Below are 22,409 nucleotides of genomic sequence, written 5' to 3' on the forward strand. Positions count from 1 at the left end.
CCAGCTGGTGATGTGCCAAGATATCACTATTGCTCTGCAGATGGAAGGTGTTTAAAACTAGCATGAGATCACATGAAATCCTACACTGTTGCCCCCACTTCACCTTCACGGAACGTTCTTACATAAACTTCCAGTCTGGGTAACAATCCATTTATTCATACTTGCACGAAATATATCATTTGTTTAGTTCATATTATGTAGTGCAGTCAGCTGATGAGCAACTGCTTCTCTTAAAGCTTCAAAGAGCTCAGTCAGTGAATTAACGTTGCTATGCCATTCTATCTCTTCAGTCATTTTGGAGGAGCATAGAATGCTCTGTATTTTAGAGTATGTAGGTTATCTTTCTTGTCCAATTGTTATGCGATATTGCATTGTTCAAGTAATAATACCTACAGAGCAGAAAGGTACATGTGCAAAATAAAAAGAAAAAAAATAACTAGGCAGCACTCTGAGCACTGGCATTCCCCTCATCTGCACTTACTGCATTTGCTTTTAAAAGAACAATGCCAAATTAACAACTTTTAAAGAGAGAGATATTCTCTTTCCCTCTCCTTTTTTGTGTGGAACATTGGGCCTTCACCGCTGCCTTCCCTGTTTGCTGTTCCAGTCCAACACCTATCTTCTTTGGTTCTTTTCTCCATTTATGTCACAGCAATCTCCATTTTCATTTTGTTTCGTTCTCCTCTACATTCTTTGTGATTCTTTCTTTTTTTGTGTCTGCCTGGTATTGAGCATTTGTCTAAGGCAGCTGTTCACAGAAAACTGGAATTTAGATAGTAAGGTTAAGTTTCCAAGTGTCAGCACCATATAATAAGACTGACTGCACAATGGTGTTAAATATTCAAAGTTTAGTTTGAAAGGCAAGAGTTATTTCTCCAAATTATATGTAGAGATAGAAAGGCATGTCTGGCTTTTGCTATTTTAGCTTTAAGGTTTTTGATTACTCCACATGTTATACTTACAATGCTGCCAAGATATGTGAAATGTCGGATCTCTGAGTCAGTCCCAGAAAATATTATTGATTTTTCTTGTATGTTAATTCTTGTGGTATTAACTTTCTCTGTGGTGATTTTCAATCCTACTAATGGTGCATTGGCCTTTGCATCTGCAAAGTTAAGGTCCTCTAACCTCTATGTGAGAATCTATTGTTTGCCACTTGGGTATTCTATGATTTTTGTCATTAACCAATCACTGCCAGTAAAAAGATCATGGATGACAAGACATCCTTGCCAGATGCTCGCAGTAATCTTGAACGCTTTAGTCATTAGTACTTGGCATTTCCAATTTTATTAGATGATCTGAACTGTGTTCATAAATTTTTGAGTGATTCCATAGTGGCATAGCAATTTCTATCACACTGTTCTGTTACTGTATCAAAGGGTTTGGAAATCAGTAAAATTCATATAAACCAGTGACTGTCATTTGGTCAACAGTTCTGTGATGATGCATAGGTTCACTGTATGATAATACATGGTTTTTCCTGTCTGAATCATTGTCTCTTCTTCTTATAACCTTGAATCTACACGTATTATTCTAGCCAGAATAAAGAAAATGGTAAATACCTTACCTGGGATAGACAGTAGTTGAATGCCCTTCTAGTTTTTACACTGACAGAGATCTCCTTTCTTTGAAAGCTTCAATATGTGACCCTTTTTTTTAATCAGCCCATCAAAATGTCTACTGTGTTCTTCAAGTGTACCTTAAGGACCTCAGTTGGAATGTTATCCGGCCCTCGTGCCTTTCCACTTTTTAACTGATTGACTACTTTCTGTACTTCAGTTCTCCTGTTAGATCCTAGCTCATCATCCATTTCTTCTTCTGTCCTTGGGAAATTGGCCACTGGCTTGCCAGTCAACTGTTGACTCAAGTACTTCCTCCATGTATTTAGTTCTTTGGGCATATTTGTTGTTAAGTTGCCCTCACTGTCTTGAACAGATTGGTTGGTATTTGTTTTTCTTTCTGACAACTGTCTAATGATGTTGTACAGTGTCTTCGTGTCATTTTGGGCTGGAGTAGTCCATGCATCTGTTGCCATTTTATCTATAAAGTTTCATTTGCCTTTCCTAGCACCCTTTTTGGCCTCTTTTTTGTTCTTTACAGCATATTTCTCCTGGAGTCATCGAATCTTGTGTTCTTGTTCTTGCTAGATTTTAGTTTATTTAATTTTGCATCTTCTGTTTTCTACCATATATCCTCAGATAACCATTTTGTTGTGATGTTTCTCCCTGAATGTCAGCACTCCTTCACAAGTTTTAGTGAAAATTTACTTTACCTCTTTTTTCATTTGCTTTCTGCTGTTTCGTCATCTTAATCTTCAAGTACCTTGTATCTGTTTGCTAGCTTTTTGTGTTGTCATCTGTTTTAGTTTGGTGGTGGTGTGATATAGACACCTGGTATTCAGATTTTTTTTTCTTTGTTCTTATTTGTGTTATCAACTTAGCTATCACTAGTGTGCAGTGCATTCCCAGATCTGCCCCCTTCCTGCTGCATTCTAAACTTCTTCATTTGTGCCAAATTGTAACATGATCAGTTTGTTTCCCTGTTCTGTGGTCTCGTAACCTCCAACTTATGAATTATATGGTGTAAGAAGATAATTCCTCCAATGACCAAATCATTCATTCCACAAAAATCAGCAAACATTTCACCATTTTCGTTAACGTCACCAAAGTCTTGTTTCCCCATAATTACTTCCCTGCCACTGTTGTTCCTTACTTTAGGGTATGTCTACACTACAGGATTATTCTGATTTTTACAGAAACCATTTTTTAAAACAGATTGTATAAAGTCGAGTGCACCCGGCCACACTAAGTACATTAATTTGATGGTGTGCGTCCATGTACCAAGGCTAATGTTGATTTAATGTGGGTAGCTATCCAATAGCTATCCCATAGTTCCCACAGTCTCCGTCTCCCATTGGAATTCTGGTTTGAGATCCCAGTGCCTGATTGGGCAAAAAACATTGTCGCGGGTGGTTCTGGGTACAGCCTCACCCCTCCCTCCGTTCAAGTAGCAGACAACCATTTGGCGCCTTTTTCCCTGGGTGAACTGTGCAGACGCCGTAGCATGGCAAGCATGGAGCCTGCTGAGCTCAAGACAGCAGTCATGGACATTGTAAACACCACGCATTTTCGTGGAGTCTGTGCTGAACCAGGACTTGTAAAACCAAGCGAGAAGGAGGTGGCTACGGCAGCGCGGCGACGAGAGTGATGAGGACATGGACACAATTCTCTCAAACCGCGGGCCCCTGCGCTTTGGGGATCCTGCTGGTAATGGGGCAGGTTCTAGCCATGGAACGCCGATTTTGGGCCCGGGAAACAAGTACAGACTGGTGGGACCGCATAGTGTTGAAGGTGTGGGACGATTCCCAGTGGCTGTGAAACTTTCGCATGCGTAAGGGCACTTTCATGGAACTTTGTGACTTGCTTTCCCCTGCCCTGAAACGCCAGATTACCAAGATGAGAGCAGCCCTCACAGTTGAGAAGCGAGTGGCGATAGCCTTCTGGAAGCTTGCAACGCCAGAGAGCTACCAATCAGTCGGGAATCAATTTGGAGTGGGAAAATCTACTGTGGGGGCTGCTGTGATGCAAGTAGCCAAAGTAATCATTAAGCTGCAGCCAGAAAAAGTTGTGACTCTGGGAAATGTGCAGGTCATAGTGGATGGCTGTGCTGCAATGGGATTCCCTAACTGTGGTGGGGCGATAGATGGAACCCGTATCCCTATCTTAGCACCGGAGCACCAGGGCACCCAGTACATAAACCGCAAGGGGTACTTTTCAATGGTGCTGTAAGCACTGGTGGATCACAAGGGACGTTTCACCAACATCCACATGGGATGGCCGGGAAGGGTTCATGACGCTCGCGTCTTCAGGAACTCTACTCTGTTTAAACGGCTGCAGCAAGGGAATTACTTCCCAGACCAGAAATTAACAGTTGGGGATGTTGAAATGCCTGTAGTTATCCTGGGGGACGCAGCCTACACCTTGATGCCATGGCTCATAAAGCCATACACAGGCAGCCTGGACAGTAGTCAGGAGTTGTTCAACTACAGGCTGAGCAAGTGCACAATAGTGGTAGAATGTGCATTTGGCCGTTTAAAGGCGCGCTGGTACACATTACTGACTCACTCAGACCTCAGCCAAACCAGTGTCCCCTTTGTTATTGCTGCTTGCTGTGTGCTCCACATCTCTGTGAGAGTAAGGGGGAGACCTTTATGGCAGGGTGGGAGGCTGAAGCAAATCACCTGGCTGCTGATTACACGCAGCCAGACACCAGGGCGATTAGAAGAGCACACCAGGAAGTGGTGCGCATCAGAGAGGCTTTGAAAACCAGTTTCATCACGGGCCAGGGTACGGTGTGACTGTTGGGTTTGTTTCTCCGTGATGAACTCCCCTCCCCACCCGCCCCGCCTTGATTGACTCATTGCCTGTAAGTCACCCTCCCTCCCCCTTCGATTACCGCTTGCTTCCTAAGGAAATAAAGTCACTCTCATTTAAAAATCATGCTCTTTAATTAATTAATTAATTAATTATAAAAAGAGGGAGAGAACTGACAAAGTAGCCTAGGTGGGGTTTGGGAGGAGGGTAGGAGAGAAAGAGAAGACCACTAAAAATTTTCAAAATAATGACAGCCTTTTGGTTGGGCTGTCCACTGGGGTGGAATGGGCAGGTGCACGGAGCCTCCCCTCACGTGTTCTTAGTCGTCTGGTGGGTGACGAGGCTAAGGAACGTGGTGAGGGGGGAGGATGATTATACAGGGGCTGCAGTGGCACTCTGTGATCCTGCTGCCATTCCTGAAGCTCCGCCAGATGCCAGAGCATGTCAGTTTGATCACCCAGCAGCCACAGAGTTGCATCCCGCCACGGCTGATCTTCCTGCTGACACCTCTGATCTGCCTGCCGACACCTCTCATCTCGAGCGTCTCTCCTCTCCTCATGTTCACTGGCATCTTTCCTGTACTTTGATACCACGTCCTTCCACTCATTCAGATGAGCTCTTTCATTGCGGGTCACTTCCATGATTTCTGAGAATATTTCCTCTTGCATCTTTTCTTTCTGCCGCCCTATGTGAGCTAGCCTTCAGGATGGAGGAGGGAGACTGGAAAATTTGCAGCTGCAGGAGGGAGGGAAAAAAGGGAGAGCAGTATTTAAAAATATATATTTTACAGAACAATGGTTATACTCTTTCATGGTGAACAACACTATTCACCTTACATAGCACATGTGATCTCACTACAAGGCCCCATTTTGCATCTCAGTATTGAGTGCCTGTGGCTTTGGTGTTAGAGATCACAGACGCAGGTCCGGGCATCAGAATTCGGCTTGCATGTGGCCATGGTAAGCCATTGTCTTTCGACTTCTGTAGCCTTCATATATCCAGCCCCCTCCTTTACCAAATAGCAAGCAAAGCCTGTTGAGTGCTGCTTCTTTCCTGTTAACGTGCAGCACCAGAACTGCCACCATCCAATTCTCTGGGATGATCGCTTTACCCCTCCCCCCACCGTGTAGCTGGTATGATGGAAGATTGCTGCTGGCCACCCTCCACCCCACTGCATGGCTGGTAGCAGGGAAGATCCCAGCTAGCCAAATGTGAAAAAGCTCAGCGCCAATCACCCTCCCCCCCGCCTGCTTGGCTAAATGCAGGGAAGGATTTCTTTTAAGCAACAGGCAAACAGCCCAACCATCTTTGTCCCTCTCCTTAATTAAATTCCCATATTTCAACCAGGTTACCATGAACGATATCATTCTCCTGAGGATAACACAGCGAGATAAAGAACGGATGTTGCTTGAATGCCAGTGAACACCAGGAGCATACGCAGCTAGGCTTTATCATGCAATGATACCAGATTACTTGCTACATGCATGGCGTGGTCAAGTGTCCTACCATGGAGGACGGAATAAGGCTGCCCTGCCCAGAAACCTTCTGCAAAGGCTTTTGGAGTACCTCCAGGAGAGCTTCATGGAGATGTCCCTGGAGGATTTCCACGCCATCCCCAGACATGTTAACAGACTTTTCCAGTAACAGCAAATGCATCCCAAGTGCTCAGGGCAAATTAATCATTAAAAAATGCTTGCTGTTAAACCATGTTTTATATTTACAAAGGTACACTCACCAGAGGTCCCTTCCATGGCTTCATTGTCTGGGATAGTAGCTTGGGAAGGGTGGGAGGGGACTTCTGTCAGGCTGAGAAAAAGTTCCTGGCTGTTGAGGAGAATGGAGTGCTGTGTGCTCTCTGCAAGCTCATTGTCCTCTTCCTCCTCCTCATCTTCCGCGTCCGCAGAATCCTCAGCCATTGCTAAGATTACCCCCACCTCGGAATCCATGGACGGGGTGGGGTAGTGGTGACGGATCCCCCTAGAATTGCATGCAGCTCAGCACAGAAGCGGCATGTTTTCAGCCCTGCCCCGGACCTTCCGTTTGCTTCTTTGGTTTTCTGGTAGGCTTGTCTGAGCTCCTTAACTTTCACACGGCACTGTACTGAGTCCCTAGTGTGGCCTCTCTCCATCATGGCCTTGAAGTTTTTTCAAATGTTTTTTTCATTTCGTCTTTTGGAACGGAGTTCTGTTAGCACGGAATCCTCTCCCTATTTAGCGATCAGATCCAGTACCTCCCGTGCGGTCCATGCTGGAGCTCTTTTTCGATTCTCAGGAGACTGCATTGTTACCTGATCAGCTCTCCACGCTGGCCAAACAGGAAATGAAATTCAAAAGTTTGCAGGGTTTTTCCTATCTACCTGGCCAGTGCATCCGACTCCAGATTGCTGTCCAGGGCGGTCACAATGGTGCACTATGGGATAGCTCCCGGAGGCCAATACTGTCGAATTGCAGCCAAACTAACCCCATTCCAAAATGGCAATACCGATTTGAGCTCTACTCCCCTCGTCGGGGAGGAGTACAGATATTGATATTAAGAGCCCTTTATATTGATATAAAGGGCTTCATTGTGTGGACAGGTGCAGGGTTAATTTGGTTTAACGCTGCTAAATTCGGTATAAACCCGTAGCGTAGACTAGGCCTTAGTGTTCACATTTCCAGTTACTAGAACATATCTTTTCAGGACTTTGTGTATTATGTTCTGCAGCTGCTCATAGAAAAAAATATTTTTTTTATTTTTCCTTCCTGACTAGCTTGATTTGTTGGAGCAGAACATTGAATAATAGACAATTTCTGGAATATTGATGTAAAAGTGTTATAAGACTTTGAAATTGGTGCCCATTCTGTCAGGCTTTTGGCTGCCTTCCTTGATAGTTTCAAACCCATGCCATCTCTGTATATGTCACTGGTGTCATTCAATAGCCCAAGATATAGTAGAACGTTCTCACTTGACAGAGTTATTTGTCCTGACATTAGCCTTCTCATTTTATTTAGGCCTAGTTTATGTAGTTTATATCTGTCCATTTCTTTTGTTACTTGGATCATTTCATTAGGCTCATGTAGTGTCCGAACTGTCCGTGTACCAATTTCGGTTATGGATTTAGGAAAGAGCAAACTCATCAGCATGTAACTTCCTTGTGGGATTGCCCTCTTAAAGTCATGATTTCCCTTCTAGGTCTGTTAGAATTGAACTGAGTTGGATTGAGTTTGTTGAACTAACCAATAGTGTAGCAACTGTAACAATGTCTGTTTTTTATGGGAACGGGTTGTTAGCTCACTCCCAACCACTACATCAGGGGTCCCCAACATGCCCACGTCCTGGCCTGTGGATGCTTGACCGTCGCCACGGTCCTTCGTCTGGTGCCCACCAGACAAAAAGGTTGGGGACTATTGCCCTACGCTATTGGATAATGCATGTTTTTTAAAAATGGAAAACGTATCTAATGGAAAATAGCCCAGAAAACACATTTTTGTAATACATCATTATAGTACATAGTTAGGAATGTGCACAACTGCTGGAATGGTTCATAGTAACACCTTTGCAGAGCCAAGAGGGGAACATTCACATTTTCTTTTGGTAGCCCCCTGCAAAGGGGTTCATTTTATCACAGGAGCATGTCTTCATGATGTAGCAGCTCTCTCCCTGTATGGCATTCCCTGCTGATGATCACTCTGTCATCGTGGTGGTTTTTCTTCTGTAATTCTGTCCTCTGGCCAGGTCACAATTTAGTCCTTCCCTTCCAGAGTAACCGAGTCAGACGTAAAATTGTATGATATCCTAACAAGAGGGTCTTTGGTCCCAACTCCAAGCTCATGCCACTTTCCAGTGACTGGAGGGGAACCCAGGCTCTCCCACTACATGGAGTTCCAGTGCAGGGACCCTATAACCAGCAGCAGCCTCTCTTTGCTGTTTTTTCCCTGCATGACTTCCTACCTAGACTTTTTCTGCCCTGCAACTTCTCTAGGTTGATCCTTCTTTCATGGCTAGGATCTCAGGGCTGCTTCTGTTCCCAGGCTTCCTCCTCACCACCTCTCTGTTCCTGAGAGTGACTGCAGACTCTTCCCCTGCAGCCCCCTTGTGTTACAAACTTCCTTTCTTCAGCCTACTCCTGCCCAGCTGGGCTTCATGATCTGTTAAGCTTGGCTGTCCCTGGTGCAGCCAGGTAACCTAATAGGCATCCCAGACCCACATTAGCCCATTCAGGCCTGGTGTGAGGAGGGGGGACACCTCATCACACTCCATATTGTTGGGGGTTTTGGAGGGGAATGTTGTCTTTTTAAAAAAAAACCAAAACATTCTGAGCAAGAAGTGCTATGAGTTTGTTTTCTAAATGAATCTTGAGAATTTGGAAGACTTTTTTTCCTAACTAGATACTACTTGCAAAGTAGACCAGCTGCTGGTCCTAAACTATTTAAGTGGACCTCTTTAAGCAAAACATTCTAAATGTATAATGTACAACTTATGAATGATGGGTGTTTAGTCCAGGTGTTCAACCTAACTATTAATCTGAAATATATAAAGTGCATCAGAGGAGAACTGTAAAAGGCTAACTGTAATGACTGTAATACTGTAATGACTTTGAGTTCTTAGCTTTGACTATGGGAGTCATAAAAAGACTTTTCAAAGATAACAATGTTATCTGTTAGCTAAGAGTTTCCACTGAAAAGTACTGTTTAAAGAAGAATATTAAATATTTTATATTTTATGCAATGTCATTTCAAATTATGGTGGTTTTGTTGAAATGAAAGGTGATACATGAATAACTACATGATCATGAATTTGAAGAATAAGGACTTTTGATTTTGTGAAAGGGACTTATTACTGTCCAGCTTTGAAAATGACTTTGCAATTCTGCATTGCTATTTTCTGTTTATAAACACACAATGGGATGTTTTATAATGTGAAACTGTGTTTCTCTGAAAATCTAATGGGAAGAGGGAAGTAATTGTTCCTATTCATTCTTTCTTGAAACAGTTGAAAAGTTGATTTTAATTGCCATCAGTTGAGTAGTTGACTGAGTAATCATGCCTGATTTTTAAGCTTCAAAACAAGCTGCTTCTCTAGATTAAAAGAAAAATGTTAATTTGATCATAATAACTTTTTCTGTAAATGGAAAAAAGAAAAGGCAATTTAAATTACCGTATATTAAGAAAAGGAATTTGTGATGCAAGGTTCTTTCATGGTGAAACAATCTCACTATATTTCTATGCCAGCTAGATACTTATATCTTGTAACCCTTTCCCAATAAAGTAAATATTTTTTACTTTAAAATATTCTTAATACAATAGCACATCTTTTTGATCTTCAGATATATCCACAATCCTATCAGTCCTGATGACCCTCCACTTGTTGAACAACCCAAGCCAGTGTACCCTTATCGAACAGTAGGATGTGTCTTCAATCATCAGAAGTTCTTGGGGAATTGCCAGCCCTCCGATGCAGTGGAAGTCTGTGTGTTTGATCTGCATGATGAATCTAAATGGAAACCAATGAGTGGAGAAGCAATCAAATCTGTGTGTTCTCCAGGGGCCACAACTTCTCTTCCTCCTTTTCCCCCTCTTTGTGCTTCCACAATAGATGCTGTGGTAATAAGCAATGAAATAGAATTACAGCTGAGAATACTGGTGTCAGAACACAGAAAGGTAGAGTTCTTTCATGTTTTTCATTGGTATGCCAAATAAATGAAGTATCGAGCTTTTAGTATCTACTTGTATAAAATTTGGAGGGGGGCGTTTTGGTTTGGCTTTTTGGTGTACAATACATGCTTCCAGCAGTAACCCTTGCACCACTGTTTAGTGTATGTGACTGAAAGAAACTGTTGGAGAAGATTGCATCAAGCAATTTCAAACTTTGTATTTGTTTTAATCACTCTAATGTCTGAGTACTTTACAAGTTTAAAAATATCTCGTACCTTCCAAGGTCGGAATTGTCCCTTCTCCTGTTTAACTGATTTCTTATAGTGCAGTAATGTGCTGCGGTTGATTCTTTCTGCATTGGGTGTAAAGAAGCCCTTTTAAAAGCAAATGCAATATATTTTTGAAGAAATGCTAGTTATATAGGTTAATCTTTAAACATCTGCTAAAGACTTGGGATTAATCTTTATGATATACCCGTTAAATCTTCACGTTAATTTCTGTAAGATTTGGCTAATACTTATTTAAAAAATTACACCTTGTTCCACATATAACCTCCTGTATATAGCATTCCTGGATTTAAGTCCCTCTTAGGCTCATCTCTTTCTTAACTTTAAAACAGTGTTACTTAGTGTGTTTACAAAGTGCATGTCGATGGTAGCAGCTTACCTCAGGCCCCGAGGTATTCAGCGATACTCGTTTCTTAACAACTGACTGGTCAAAGGCTGTTCCAGATCTCAACTCCAACAGGACATGGCAGTGCTACAGGTCACGTGCCGGTCCCTGGGCCAGTTGGTGAATGACAAGAAGACAATGTTCGTTCCAGTGCAAAGGATAGAATTTATCGGAGTGGTGCTCGACTCCACCTGTGCCAGACCTTTCCTGCCACAGGAGAGGTTACAGATGATAGTGGATCTCATTGCAGGGGGTCTCTGTATTCCCTCTAACCACAGCTTGGATATATCTGTGTTTGCTGGGCCACATGGCAGCATGTATGTGCATTGTCCACCGTGCAAGGCTCAGAAAGTATCCCTTGCAACAGTGACTGGCGACAGTCTAGTCCCAGTCCAGCGATCACCCAGATAAAGTCGTTGCCATCTCACTGGGGATACTCACCTCACTGCAATGGGGACAGATCCCAGGCTGTCCTGGAAGGGGTTCCATTCGACAGCCTGCACCATTCGGTTGAACTAATATTGGACGCTTCAGATGTCGGCTGAAGAGCACATCTAGGTGAGCTACAGACCCAGCGGACATGGTCCCCAGTGGAGATGACATTGCACATAAACATCAAGGAGCTCAGGGTGATACGTTTGGCCTGTGGGGTCTTCCTACCACATCTGTCAGGCAAGGTGGTGAGAGTGTTGATGGGACAATATGGCCTTTATGTTCTACATCAACAGGCAAAGGGGAGCATGCTCGTTGGCTCTCTGTCAAGAGGCTCTCCAGTTGTGGGATTTCTACATCAAGCATGCGATCAGTCTGGAGGCCTGTCACCTCCCCAACATCAGGAACATGCTGGCAGATTGCCTCAGCAGGTCCTTTTTCTCTCACCATGAGTGATCGTTCCATACGGAAGTAGCCTGAATGCTCTTCCAGAGGTGGGAACTCCCCAAGTGGACCTGTTTGCCATGAGACAGAATAGGAAATGTCATCATCGGTTCTGTTCCCTGCAGGGTCTGGGCAAGGACTCTCTGCAACACCGTCTTCCTGTCATGGTTTCGGGGGGGGAGGGGCGGAGGGGGATGTACTTGTTGCCACTGATACCACTCATCAGCAGAGTCCTGTAAAAGATCGAGAGACAAGGCCCAAGTCATCATAATTGCTCCGGCGTGGCCGCGACAACATTGGTTCGGCATGCTGATGGGCATAGTGGCAACCACTCCCTGGCCCCTACTGACAGGATCTGATTTCACAAGATCACAGGTGCCTCCTATACCCCAACCTTGCCTCCCTCCACCTCATGGCGTGGATGCTGTATGGTTGAACCCAGAGGAGTAGGCCTGCTCTAATGAGGTCCAGCAAGTCCTCCTGGAAAGCAGGAAGCTTTCCACCAGAGCGACCTACCTGGCCAAGTGGAAGAGGTTTTCCCACTGGGCATCTGAGCGTAGCATCTCTGTCATGCTCCTCCTTTGCAATCTATCTTAGATTACCTGCTTCATCTTAAGAACAAGGGACTGGCACTCTCTTCCACCAGGGTGCACCTCACAGCCATCTCCGCTTTCCACCCACTGATCCAAGGTCCAACGGTGGTCTCGCACGACATGTCAGTCACATTCCTGAAAGGCCTCAAAAGGCTTTTCCGGCGGGTCCTGGATCCTGTCCCACAATGGGACCTTAACTTGATTCTTTCTAGGCTCATGGGCCCGCCCTTTGAGCTTCTGGGCTCCTGCTTCCTTCCCCCCATCATGGAAGGTCGCTTTCCTTGCGCCGATAACATCCAGTGAGATGAGCGTCAGAGATTAAAGCCCTGACATCGGAGCCACCATACACTGTGTTCTACAAGTATAAAGTTCAACTGTGACTCCATCCAGCCTTTCTGTGAAGGTGGTGTCTTCCTTCCATGTCAACCAGGACATCTTTCTTCTGGTGTTTTTTCCAGGCCACATACCACTAGTGAGGAAAGGAGGCTGCACACCCCAGACGTCAGACGTGCCCAGGTGTTTTACCTGGAGCATACCAAGCCCTTCCGCAGGTCTACCCAACTCTTCGTTGCGACAGTGGACAGGATGAAGGGCCTTCTGGCATCCTCGCAGAGGATTTCCAACTGGATCAGCTCCTGCATCTGGACCTGTTACGAGCTGGCACAGGTCCCACTGCTGCTGATCGTGAGGGCCTATTTGACCAGAGCCCAGGCATCCTCTGCAGCCTTTCTGGTGCACGTTCTGATCCAGGACATTTGCAAAGCAGCAATGTGGTCTTTGGTTCACATGTTCATGGCGCATTGTGCAATCACGCAGGCCACAGATGACACTGGGTTTGGCAGAGCTGTGTTGCAGTCTACACATCTATGAACTCATACCCGCCTCCATTGGTACTGCTTGGGAGCCACCTAACATGGAATGGATGTGAGCAAGCACTTGAAGAAAAGATAGCTACCTGTTCCGTAACTGGTTTCTTGAGATGTGTTGCTCAGGTCCATTTTGTGATCCGCCCTCTGGGTACGTCTACACTACAGGATTGTTCCGATTTTACGTAAAGCGGTTTTGTAAAACAGATTTTATAAGGTCGAGTGCATGCGGCCACACAAAGCACAATAATTCGGCGGTGTGCGTCCATGTACCGAGGGCTAGCGTCAATTTCTAGAGCGTTGCACTGTGGGTAGCTATCCCGTAGCTATCCCATAGTTTCTGCAGTCTCCTCCGCCCATTGGAATTGTGGGTTGAGATCCCAAAGCATGATGATGCAAAATCAGTGTCGCGGGTGATTCTGGGTAAATGTCGTCACTCATTCCTTCCTCCGTGAAAGCAACGGCAGGCAATCATTTTGCGCCCTTTTTCCCTGGATTGCCCTGGCAGATACCATAGCATGGCAACCATGGAGCCTGTTTTGCCTCTTGTCACTGTCACCATATGTGTACTAGATGCCGCTGAGAGAGGCGGTACTGCAGGGCTACACAGCAGCATTCATTTGCCTTTGCAAGGTAGCAGAGACGATTACCAGTCGCTCTGCACCGTCTGCTGTGCCATTGTAAATTGGCAATGAGATGACGGTTATCAGTCATTCTGTACCGTCTGCTGCTGTCATGGGTGCTCCTGGCTGGCCTTCGCTGAGGTCGGCCGGGAGCGCAAAGACAAAAATGGGAATGACTTCCCAGGTCATTCCCTCCTTTGTTTTATCTAAAAATAGTCAGTCCTGCCTAGAATATGGGGCAAGTGTACTAGAGAGCCAGTGTATCAGAGAACCAGAGAGCACAGCCGCTCCGTGTCAGAGCCCGCAGAAATGATGAGCTGCATGCCATTCTAGGGGGTGCCCTTGCAACAACCCCACCCATTGCTTCCCTCCTCCCCCAACCCTCCTGGGCTACCATTGCAGTGTCCCCCCATTTGTGTGATGAAGTAATAAAGAATGCAGGAATAAGAAACACTGAGTTTTTAGTGAGATAAAATGAGGGGGAGGCAGCCTCCAGCTGCTATGATAGTCCAGGCAGGACATTAAACGGTGGGGGGAAAGGAGCCCAGCATCCCGCTGCTATGATAGTCCAGACAGTACAGAATCTTTTCTTTAGACATGAAAGGCGGGGGGGAGCTGATGGAGCTCAGCCCCCAGTTGCTATGATGAGGACGGGTACCAGCCGTTCTGTACCATCTGCTGGTAATGACTGGGAGTCATTACTATTTTTACCCAGGTGCCTCCAGCCGACCTCACCTGAGGCCGGCCAGGAGCACTCACGGGATGATGACGAGGACGGCTATCAGTCCTTTTGTACTGTACCGTCTGCCACTGGGGGGGGGAGGGGAGAGGAGAGGATGCTACTGTTCAGTGCCGCAGCACCCCGTCTACCAGCAGCATGCAGAACACATAGGGTGACATTGAAAAAAGTCAAGAAACGATTTTGTCCCTTTTCTTTCATGTGTTGGGGGGGGGGGAATTGACGAGATATACCCTGAACTACCCTGGACACTGTGTTTGACCATACAGGCATTGGGAGCTCAGCCAAGAATGCAAATACTTTTCGGAGCCTGCGGGGACTGTGGAATAGCTGGAGTCCTCAGTCTCCTCTCCCTTCCTCCATGAGCTTCCATTTGATTCTTTGGCTTTCCGTTACGTTTGTCACACAGCACTGTGCTGTGGACTCTGTATCATAACCTGGAGAATTTTTTTCAAATGCTTTTGGCATTTCGTCTTCTGTAACGGAGCTGTGATAGAACAGATTTGTCTCCCCCATACAGCGATCAGATCTAGTATCTCCCGTACGGTCCATGCTGGAGCTCCTTTTGGATTTGGGACTGCATTGCCATCCATGCTGATCAGAGCTCCACGCTGGGCAAACAGGAAATGCAATTTAAAAGTTTGCGGGGCTTTTCTTGTCTACCTGGCCAATGCATCCGAGTTCAGATTGTGACTGCTCTGGAAAGCAATGGTGCACTGTGGGATACCGCCTGGAGGCCAATACCGTCGATTTGTGGCCACACTAACATGGCAATACCGATTTCAGCGCTACTCCTCTCGTCAGGGAGGAGTACAGAAACCGGTTTACAGAGCCCTTTATATCGATATTAAGGGCCTCGTTGTGAGGATGGGTGCAGGGTTAAATCGGTTTAATGCTACTAAATTCGGTTTAAACGCTTAGTGTAGACTAGGCCTCTGTCTCTCCACTGTCAGAGTTTCCAGCAAGAAGAAACTGAGGATGGAGGGAGCGAGCGGTGCCCCTTATACCACAGCATGTGCACGCCACTCCAGAGAGCACCAGAGCCTGTCCCCTACTGATAGAACTGAAGGAAAAACTTCCGGCAACGGCACATGTGGCGAGCCCACACAGGTAATATGGAATGGACATGAGCAACACATCTCAAAGAACACCCGTTATGGAACAGGTAACTGTCTTTTCTTCGAAATGTGTTGCAGATGTGTTTTCCATGGCCACCCTCTGTGCCCTCTGCATCAGTGTCTAATTTCTGGGCATTTGGTGCAAAGGAACTGAGGGGTTAGGGCGATTTCTGCCTCAGGGGAGGAGCTATACCCACAAGGCATAGACACTCACCCTCTATTGGTACTGCTAGGCAAAATTCTCTGGCTCCAGAGTGATGGGTACTCATGCACCTAAGTGGAATACACATCTGAATCAGACCACAAAGAACCACAGTTACAGCAAGTAACCATTTCTTCCACAATGGCTGTAAGCAAACTGGTCGGTATCTCTTGCTGCTTTCAGCATCTTGTTTCTCAAATTCAGGTTCCCATATGTCCAAAACTGCACTGGGAAAAAGCTAGATTTTTCCCAGGGAGCCTGTGGGCTGTAGCAGAAGCCTAAGGTTCAGAGTGAATCTTCTGACTTGGTGTAACAGATAGATAAGAAGAAATGTGGACAAGTTTTTGATCTCTCATTTTTCAGAAATTCCTAAATTCCTTTAACTCTTAATACTAAATTTCTTATCTGCCTCTCTGACCTAATTACGAAGATACTTTCCTGACTGGTTTCAGTGAATACATTCTCATGACATTTTCCTCTCTGTTTCTGAAGACTGATTCCAAAATTGTAAGCCCTGCTTTAATCCTCTTTCTCCCCTGCCCCATTAACTGACTACCTCACTTCATATAAACTATCTAGCCATGTACAGTAATACTCATTTTAATACAGTGTCTTTCATCAAAAAGAGCCAGATACAAATGTGCTTTCGTACTTCACCTACCACTAGGGTGAGCAAAGGTCCCAATATGAGGGGCTTGGTCTTACATACACAACTACACCACCTCCCTAAAAAACCCAATGTGTCCCAGTTTTTCACACTTGCTTTCTGGTCAAACTACCTACTACTGACACAACACACAATTTTAGGACAAGAACTGAATTATTTATTCAGTATAAACTAGAAGAGGAATTTGGGTTGACTAATGTAGTTAATTTAATTGCAGTTTAGCCATATCAGGAATAACAACCACATTCTTAAAGAGCACACAGTACCTCTAGTAGAAGTTGATCATGATCTCCATATTACATCTCATTGTAATGGTATCCCCAAGCAGTATATTGGACCATTTTTTCCTTGTATGACTCAGAGAGAGGAATGCTTTGGAGCCACTTTCTCTAGAATCTCTGGGGGGGCATGGCGGATTTTTGGCATTGTCTCATTCTTGTACTAAACAGACCCAACCGACAAAGCTTATCTGACATGATCACAAACCAAGTTGATTAGCTGTATCCTTATCCATGCTTTTTATTTTATATAAATCTTGAGATTGATTAGTCATGCTTCAAGACTGTCAATACTTGCTGTGGAAGAAAGAGTTATTGGGCTTATCTGAAACCAAACACTCCTTAATTTCCTAAACAGGAATTTTTAACAGTAGATTGGACAAACGATACTACATTATATAGAGCAAATAAAGATCTTGCACAATGCTCAATTTTGTAGTGATTTATGTATTTGTTTATTTTTTAAAGTCTGGTTATGCAGTCCTTTGTCTTTTGGAAATTATTTTTAGTGGGACAGTAGAAATATTATTTGTAAGTGAATCTCGCTTTGGGATTTGCCTTGCTCTCTTTTTACAGACGTACTAATAAAGTGGCTCTTGGCTTTATGCAAATTCCTTTGTAATTAGGTCATTTGTATTTATTTTTAGCCTGCTTTTCTTTCTTTTTTTTACTTGTACTCTGACTTTACTTTAATTTTTGCTAATTCACAGTTCAGAGCTAGGAAAAAACAGAACATACAAAATTTTAAGTCAGTCGTTGCCATGGATTCATGTCTCATAATTGCTGTAGAACCACAAAAACTGTAGGCCTCCCATCATTGCCTCTAAAACAGATTTCCCTTTGAGTACAAAGTTATCCCACTTGCAGCTCATCCTGAACTAAATCTTCTGTGTATCAATGTAATTCCTGCCAATGGCATGTTTTTGTAATAGTAGTTGGTAGGCAATACTGACCTTTTTCACTTTTCGTTTCCAACATTGACTGATTTGATGAAAGATTGATATTTATTTATTTGTTTGTTTGTTTGTTTGTTTGTTTGTTTGTTTGTAATATTGTAGGGCCTAGGAGCCGTAGTCATGGAGCAGGACACCATTGCACTTGGTTCCTTACAGACACAGAACAAAAAGACCCTGCCCCAAAGAGCTTACAATTTAAGTTTAACACAAGAGATAGCAGATGGTTACTGACTGGAGTATAAGGAAACAATGAGACAATATTGGTCAGCATGATAGGCTGTGATCTCAGCACACATATGTAATAGATGTGTTTTAATTTACCATATGTTAAACTTTTTTTTTTTTTATTGCCTTGAGACCACTCATTCTGTACTATACTCTGTTCTGTGATTCATCCTACAGGATCTAGGCCTTACTACTGTTTGGGATGACCAGTTATCCTATCTCTTGTCACCAGCCTTGGCAGCCTATGAGCTTGAACGTACAACAAGCATCTCTGCAGGAAATGAAGAGTTTCAAGATGCTATAAGGAGAGCAGTACCTGATGGTCACACATTTAAAGGATTCCCCATCCATTTTGTTTACAGAAATGCAAGGAGAGCATTTTCTACATGCCTTCGGTAAGATTAAGATGTAAATCTAGTAGTATTAGGTTTTATAAACATGTAATAGGTTGTAAGTTTTCATAATTGATGAAGATGAAATAATTCTAAATTATATCATCATCTTTTATGCATAAGGGATTTAGCAAGAAATCAGAATGGCATAATGAACTGGAAATGGGGAACAGCTTTTCCCGTCTAGGTCACTAATCTAAATCTGGTTCAGATTGGTAGTAACTATTTAGTAGCCTATGCAAAATAAATGATTTGTCTCAGCCCAGTATCTAATGGAATATCACAGTAACTACAATCAGTAGAATTACTGGCAGTATTAGCTGAGAGGTCAAGGCTGTAATACAGTTAGATTTATTAAAACACTTGAGACACTTCATATTATCAAGCAAATTCAAATTATTTTTCCTATGATCACTGCCCCATGGATTGAAAACTTGCTTAAGGACAGTAAATGAAAAGTAGCACTATATAACCCAGCATCTTGTTGGAAAAGTTTAGTGAGGTGATATACAGAAGAGGTCCGTGCTTGGTTTCATTCAGGTTATTGACTTTTCAATACTAATAGATAGGGCCCTACCAAATTCAGATTCTATTCTGGTCAATTTCATGGCCAAAGGACTTTCAACTTGGTCAATTTCACAATTTCAGATGTTTATATCTCAAATTTCATGGTGCTGTAACCATGGGGTTCCTGACCCAAAATGGGATCATGGGATTGCAAAGTTGTTGTGTTATTTTTTCCCCCAAGATTGCCACCCTCACTTCTGTGCTGCCTAGCTAGTAGCCTCCAGGCTTCCTGCAGTTAGAGGAGGTTCTGGGAGGTGGAGGTAGGTAGGATATCCCCCATGCACCTAGGAGCTAGTCCAGGCCAGTGACAGATTAAGGCAGAGAGCCCTAGAAAGATGAGTGCCCCAACCCCAGAAGAAGCCCTAGGATAGAAACCCCAAATGGGTCACCCTGAGCCCTGGCAGGAGCCCTGGGGGAAGAAGCCTCAAGCCTGGGCGCCCTAAGCCCCAGCTGTGGGACTGAAGCCTTGAGCCTGGGCTACCCTGAGCCCTAGCTGTGGGGTGGAAGTCCTGAGCCATTCCGGCAGGGGGGAGGTGCCTAAGCCCCAAGCCTGGGTTGCCCTGGCTGGCAGGAGGTTACGGTGTGGAAGCCCTGAGCCCAGACTGGAGTGGCGGGGGTGCCCTGAGCTCTGGCTGGAGGAACAGGCAGCAGAAGTCCCTAGCCCAGGCTGGAGCAGGGGTTGGGGAGTCCCCAAGCCCAATCTGCCCTGGCTGCAGCCGATGGGAGCAGAAGCCCCCAACCCAGCAGGAGCTGTTAGGGGAGGAAGGGGAAGCCAGGAGCTTGACACCCAGAGCTGCGGCAGGAACTGCGGGGGAGGGGATAGAAGCCCGGAGCCCAGCTCCTAGGCTGCTGCAGCGCAGAAGTGAGGGTGTACCACTCTCATTTCTGTGCCACTTCTGGAGGTGGATCTGATCACCTCACCAAGAGCAGACAGGCAGGAGAAGGACAAGTCCTGTTCCTCCCCAGGCTCCCAGCAGCAGAGGAGATGAGATTTCACAGAGGGAGGGCTGCCGGTTTTCACGCTATGAAATTGGTAGGGCCCTACTAATAGGGTAACGATGTTACTCTGTCATAGCATCAAAAAGCCAGATTCTTGGCATAGTGATGTCCTGGAAATATATGTCTGTCACTTCAATCATAACTAATACTTGTACATTTATTTTTTTTTTTACTAAAAACTTTAATAGTTATTTAGTCACTCATAACTAATTGCAATATTTAAACCATATTATTCATGTTTCCTTTCTGCCAAATAGGTCTCCTTTCTGTGAAGAAATAATCTGTTGTAGGGGAGACCAAGTGCGGCTTGCAGTTCGTGTGCGAGTGTTTACATATCCTGAATCTGCGTGTGCTGTTTGGATCATGTTTGCTTGTAAATACCGCTCTGTACTTTAAAAAAAAAAAAAATCACGTATACTTCTTAGAGCCTTGAAACAGTGCACATAAGTGTTAGTACAAAGGAACATTATTATTAAAAATCATATTAATTACAACATTTAATGTTTCACTTTGGGTAAACACCACTCTGATGATAATTTGTAAATATTTTTAATGTGTGTATTTAAAACAAAATTAAGGCAAAAATACTTGTATATACTGTAATGAGTGTATTTATATAAAGTGTATATTTTTATTTTAATAAAAGTTGCTTTATTTACATTCTTAGTGGTAAAGATCTGCATGCATTAAAACATGTATGCAAATATCTACTTCTTTTTCACAGTTCCAGATTGTGGAAGGATTCATGAAAAGTAAGCATCCTTTTTGTACCTTATATACCCAAGTCCACTGGTGTTTCCTTTGTTTATTCTTGGGGGACCCTTTCACTTTGTCACTCTTTTTGGTTTCTGATTTGCACCAAAGATTTTCACCAATATGCCAATAGTCTCTCTGTTAGGAGGGGATACACTTTTATCCCTGTCTCAGTTACATACTGGTCTAGGCATCCTTTGACAGCACTTAGGAAGCAATCATAGGATAGAGTCCTAGGGATATGTAATTGTATAGTTTCCTGATTCGTTAGGAAAAGTCCTAAATTCTTCCTTCTGAGGTTCTTTAACACCAGGTTACAGGCACTTAGAGTTCCTATCACTTTCTCTCATTTTTTGTCAGAGCTGTGCTTCACTAGCTAAACCCTTCCACAACCTGTGTTAACCTACTTCCACTGGATCCTGCAGTTAGGTCTTTTGGTCAAATGGCATTCTGTCCTCTTTGTTGAGGTCAAGGAGGTTACCAGTGTCTGGAGTGTGTGAGATGTAGTAAGGGCTGAGATGTCAACATCAGTGGTTGCTACAATGACAATGAAATAGTCTCCACATTTTATTAAATACCCAGAAACTTCATTAATGCAGAGTTGGTGCCTCATGCCCTTTCAGAATGTGGAGAGTGATAAATTAACCCCTCTGAAAACCAAGAAACACAAAATAAAGATACATACCACCGCCCTCAGTGCAGACTAAACTCTTTCCCCCTCCACCCGACTCCTGGTGCTGGTAGTAGCCACTGGGAATAGTTCAGTAAGGGAGGTGCAAAGATTTAACAAACTACCAAGAGAGGAGGATTCTCCATCTTGTGATGTCTTCAAAATCAAGATTATGGCTGCCTTGTTGGAAGATGCTTTAGTCATTCACAAGTTATTAGGCTCAATGGAGTAGTAAGTGGATGAAATGCTCCAGCGTGTGTTATTCAAGTTAGACTAAACAATTTTTTGGTTTATTGTAGCCTCTAACTCTATGAACCTACGATAAATAGACATGAGGAGAGATAAAGAGAATGTTCCACATATCTGAATTCCCAGCATTTATCTACATACATTGTAGCTGCGTTAACTGTTAAGAGTAGCTGTATTGAATGTTGGAGGGATTAGTTGGAGCAGCTTGTGAGAGCTGTGACTGATATGAAGTGCTTGTGTACTTAAAGAGATCAAGTATGCTTCCTTTCCGCACTGAATTGTATAGGTTGTGTCCATGGAGGTGCACAGGGATATCATCTTCCAGGGGAATTGTCTGCAATCTGGTGGCAAATATGGCAGTAGCCTCCAGGATTTATGGCTTGTCTAGACATGAAATTGTTCAGGAATAATGATTTCTGAATAGCACCATGTGTGGACACTTATTCCACATTTTAAATTCTATTTCAAATTTTAAATTCACCTGTGATCTTCTTCTGGAATAACTTGCATGTGTAGAAGGAACTCTTTTGGCAAGTATGATTGGGGATACGTGTGTGTAACATTTAGGAAGTCTGGAGTAGTTTTAATGTAGTAGACTGGGTGAGCATAGTCCGGCGTAGGTAGCTCCTGTTTGCTACACCTAACCTAAACCCAAGTTTTGCCTTAGCAAAGATGAGGTTTCTTTGTTCTGTAGCGGTCACATGCTTTGTTTTCAAAGTGTTCTGTAGCATGTCAGTGTAGAGTACTAGTATGTATGTATGTATGTGCTGGGGTATGGGCAGTTAAGGTGGTGTAAGAGTGGCATGTGCCTTAACTTTTTATGTCCTGGTTTTTAGAGGCTTAAGTTTAGCCATGCTCTACAACTGGAATGGCACAGGACACTTCGGGCAACCTTAACTTGTGCTAATGAAGTTTTGGGGCATTTAATTTACCTGTTGTATTAAAAAATAATTTCTCA

At 44.0% G+C, this 22,409-nt stretch overlaps 1 protein-coding gene across 3 annotated transcripts in view; it reads left to right on the forward strand.

Moving 5' to 3' along the window:
* Positions 1-20,214, forward strand: part of CEP76 (centrosomal protein 76) — a 44,670-nt gene extending 24,456 nt beyond the window's left edge. For all 3 annotated transcript variants that reach the window (XM_030552716.1, XM_030552717.1, XM_030552718.1), the window contains 3 exons: positions 9,679-10,012; positions 17,999-18,216; positions 20,037-20,214. In XM_030552716.1, coding sequence (XP_030408576.1) covers positions 9,679-10,012; positions 17,999-18,216; positions 20,037-20,175 — 691 coding nt within the window. In that variant the 3' untranslated portion in view covers positions 20,176-20,214. The remainder of the gene's footprint in view (positions 1-9,678; positions 10,013-17,998; positions 18,217-20,036) is intronic.
* The last annotated feature ends 2,195 nt before the right edge of the window (positions 20,215-22,409 follow it).

This window comes from Gopherus evgoodei, chromosome 2 (assembly GCF_007399415.2).
Source record: "Gopherus evgoodei ecotype Sinaloan lineage chromosome 2, rGopEvg1_v1.p, whole genome shotgun sequence".
Lineage (NCBI taxonomy): Eukaryota > Metazoa > Chordata > Testudines > Testudinidae > Gopherus > Gopherus evgoodei.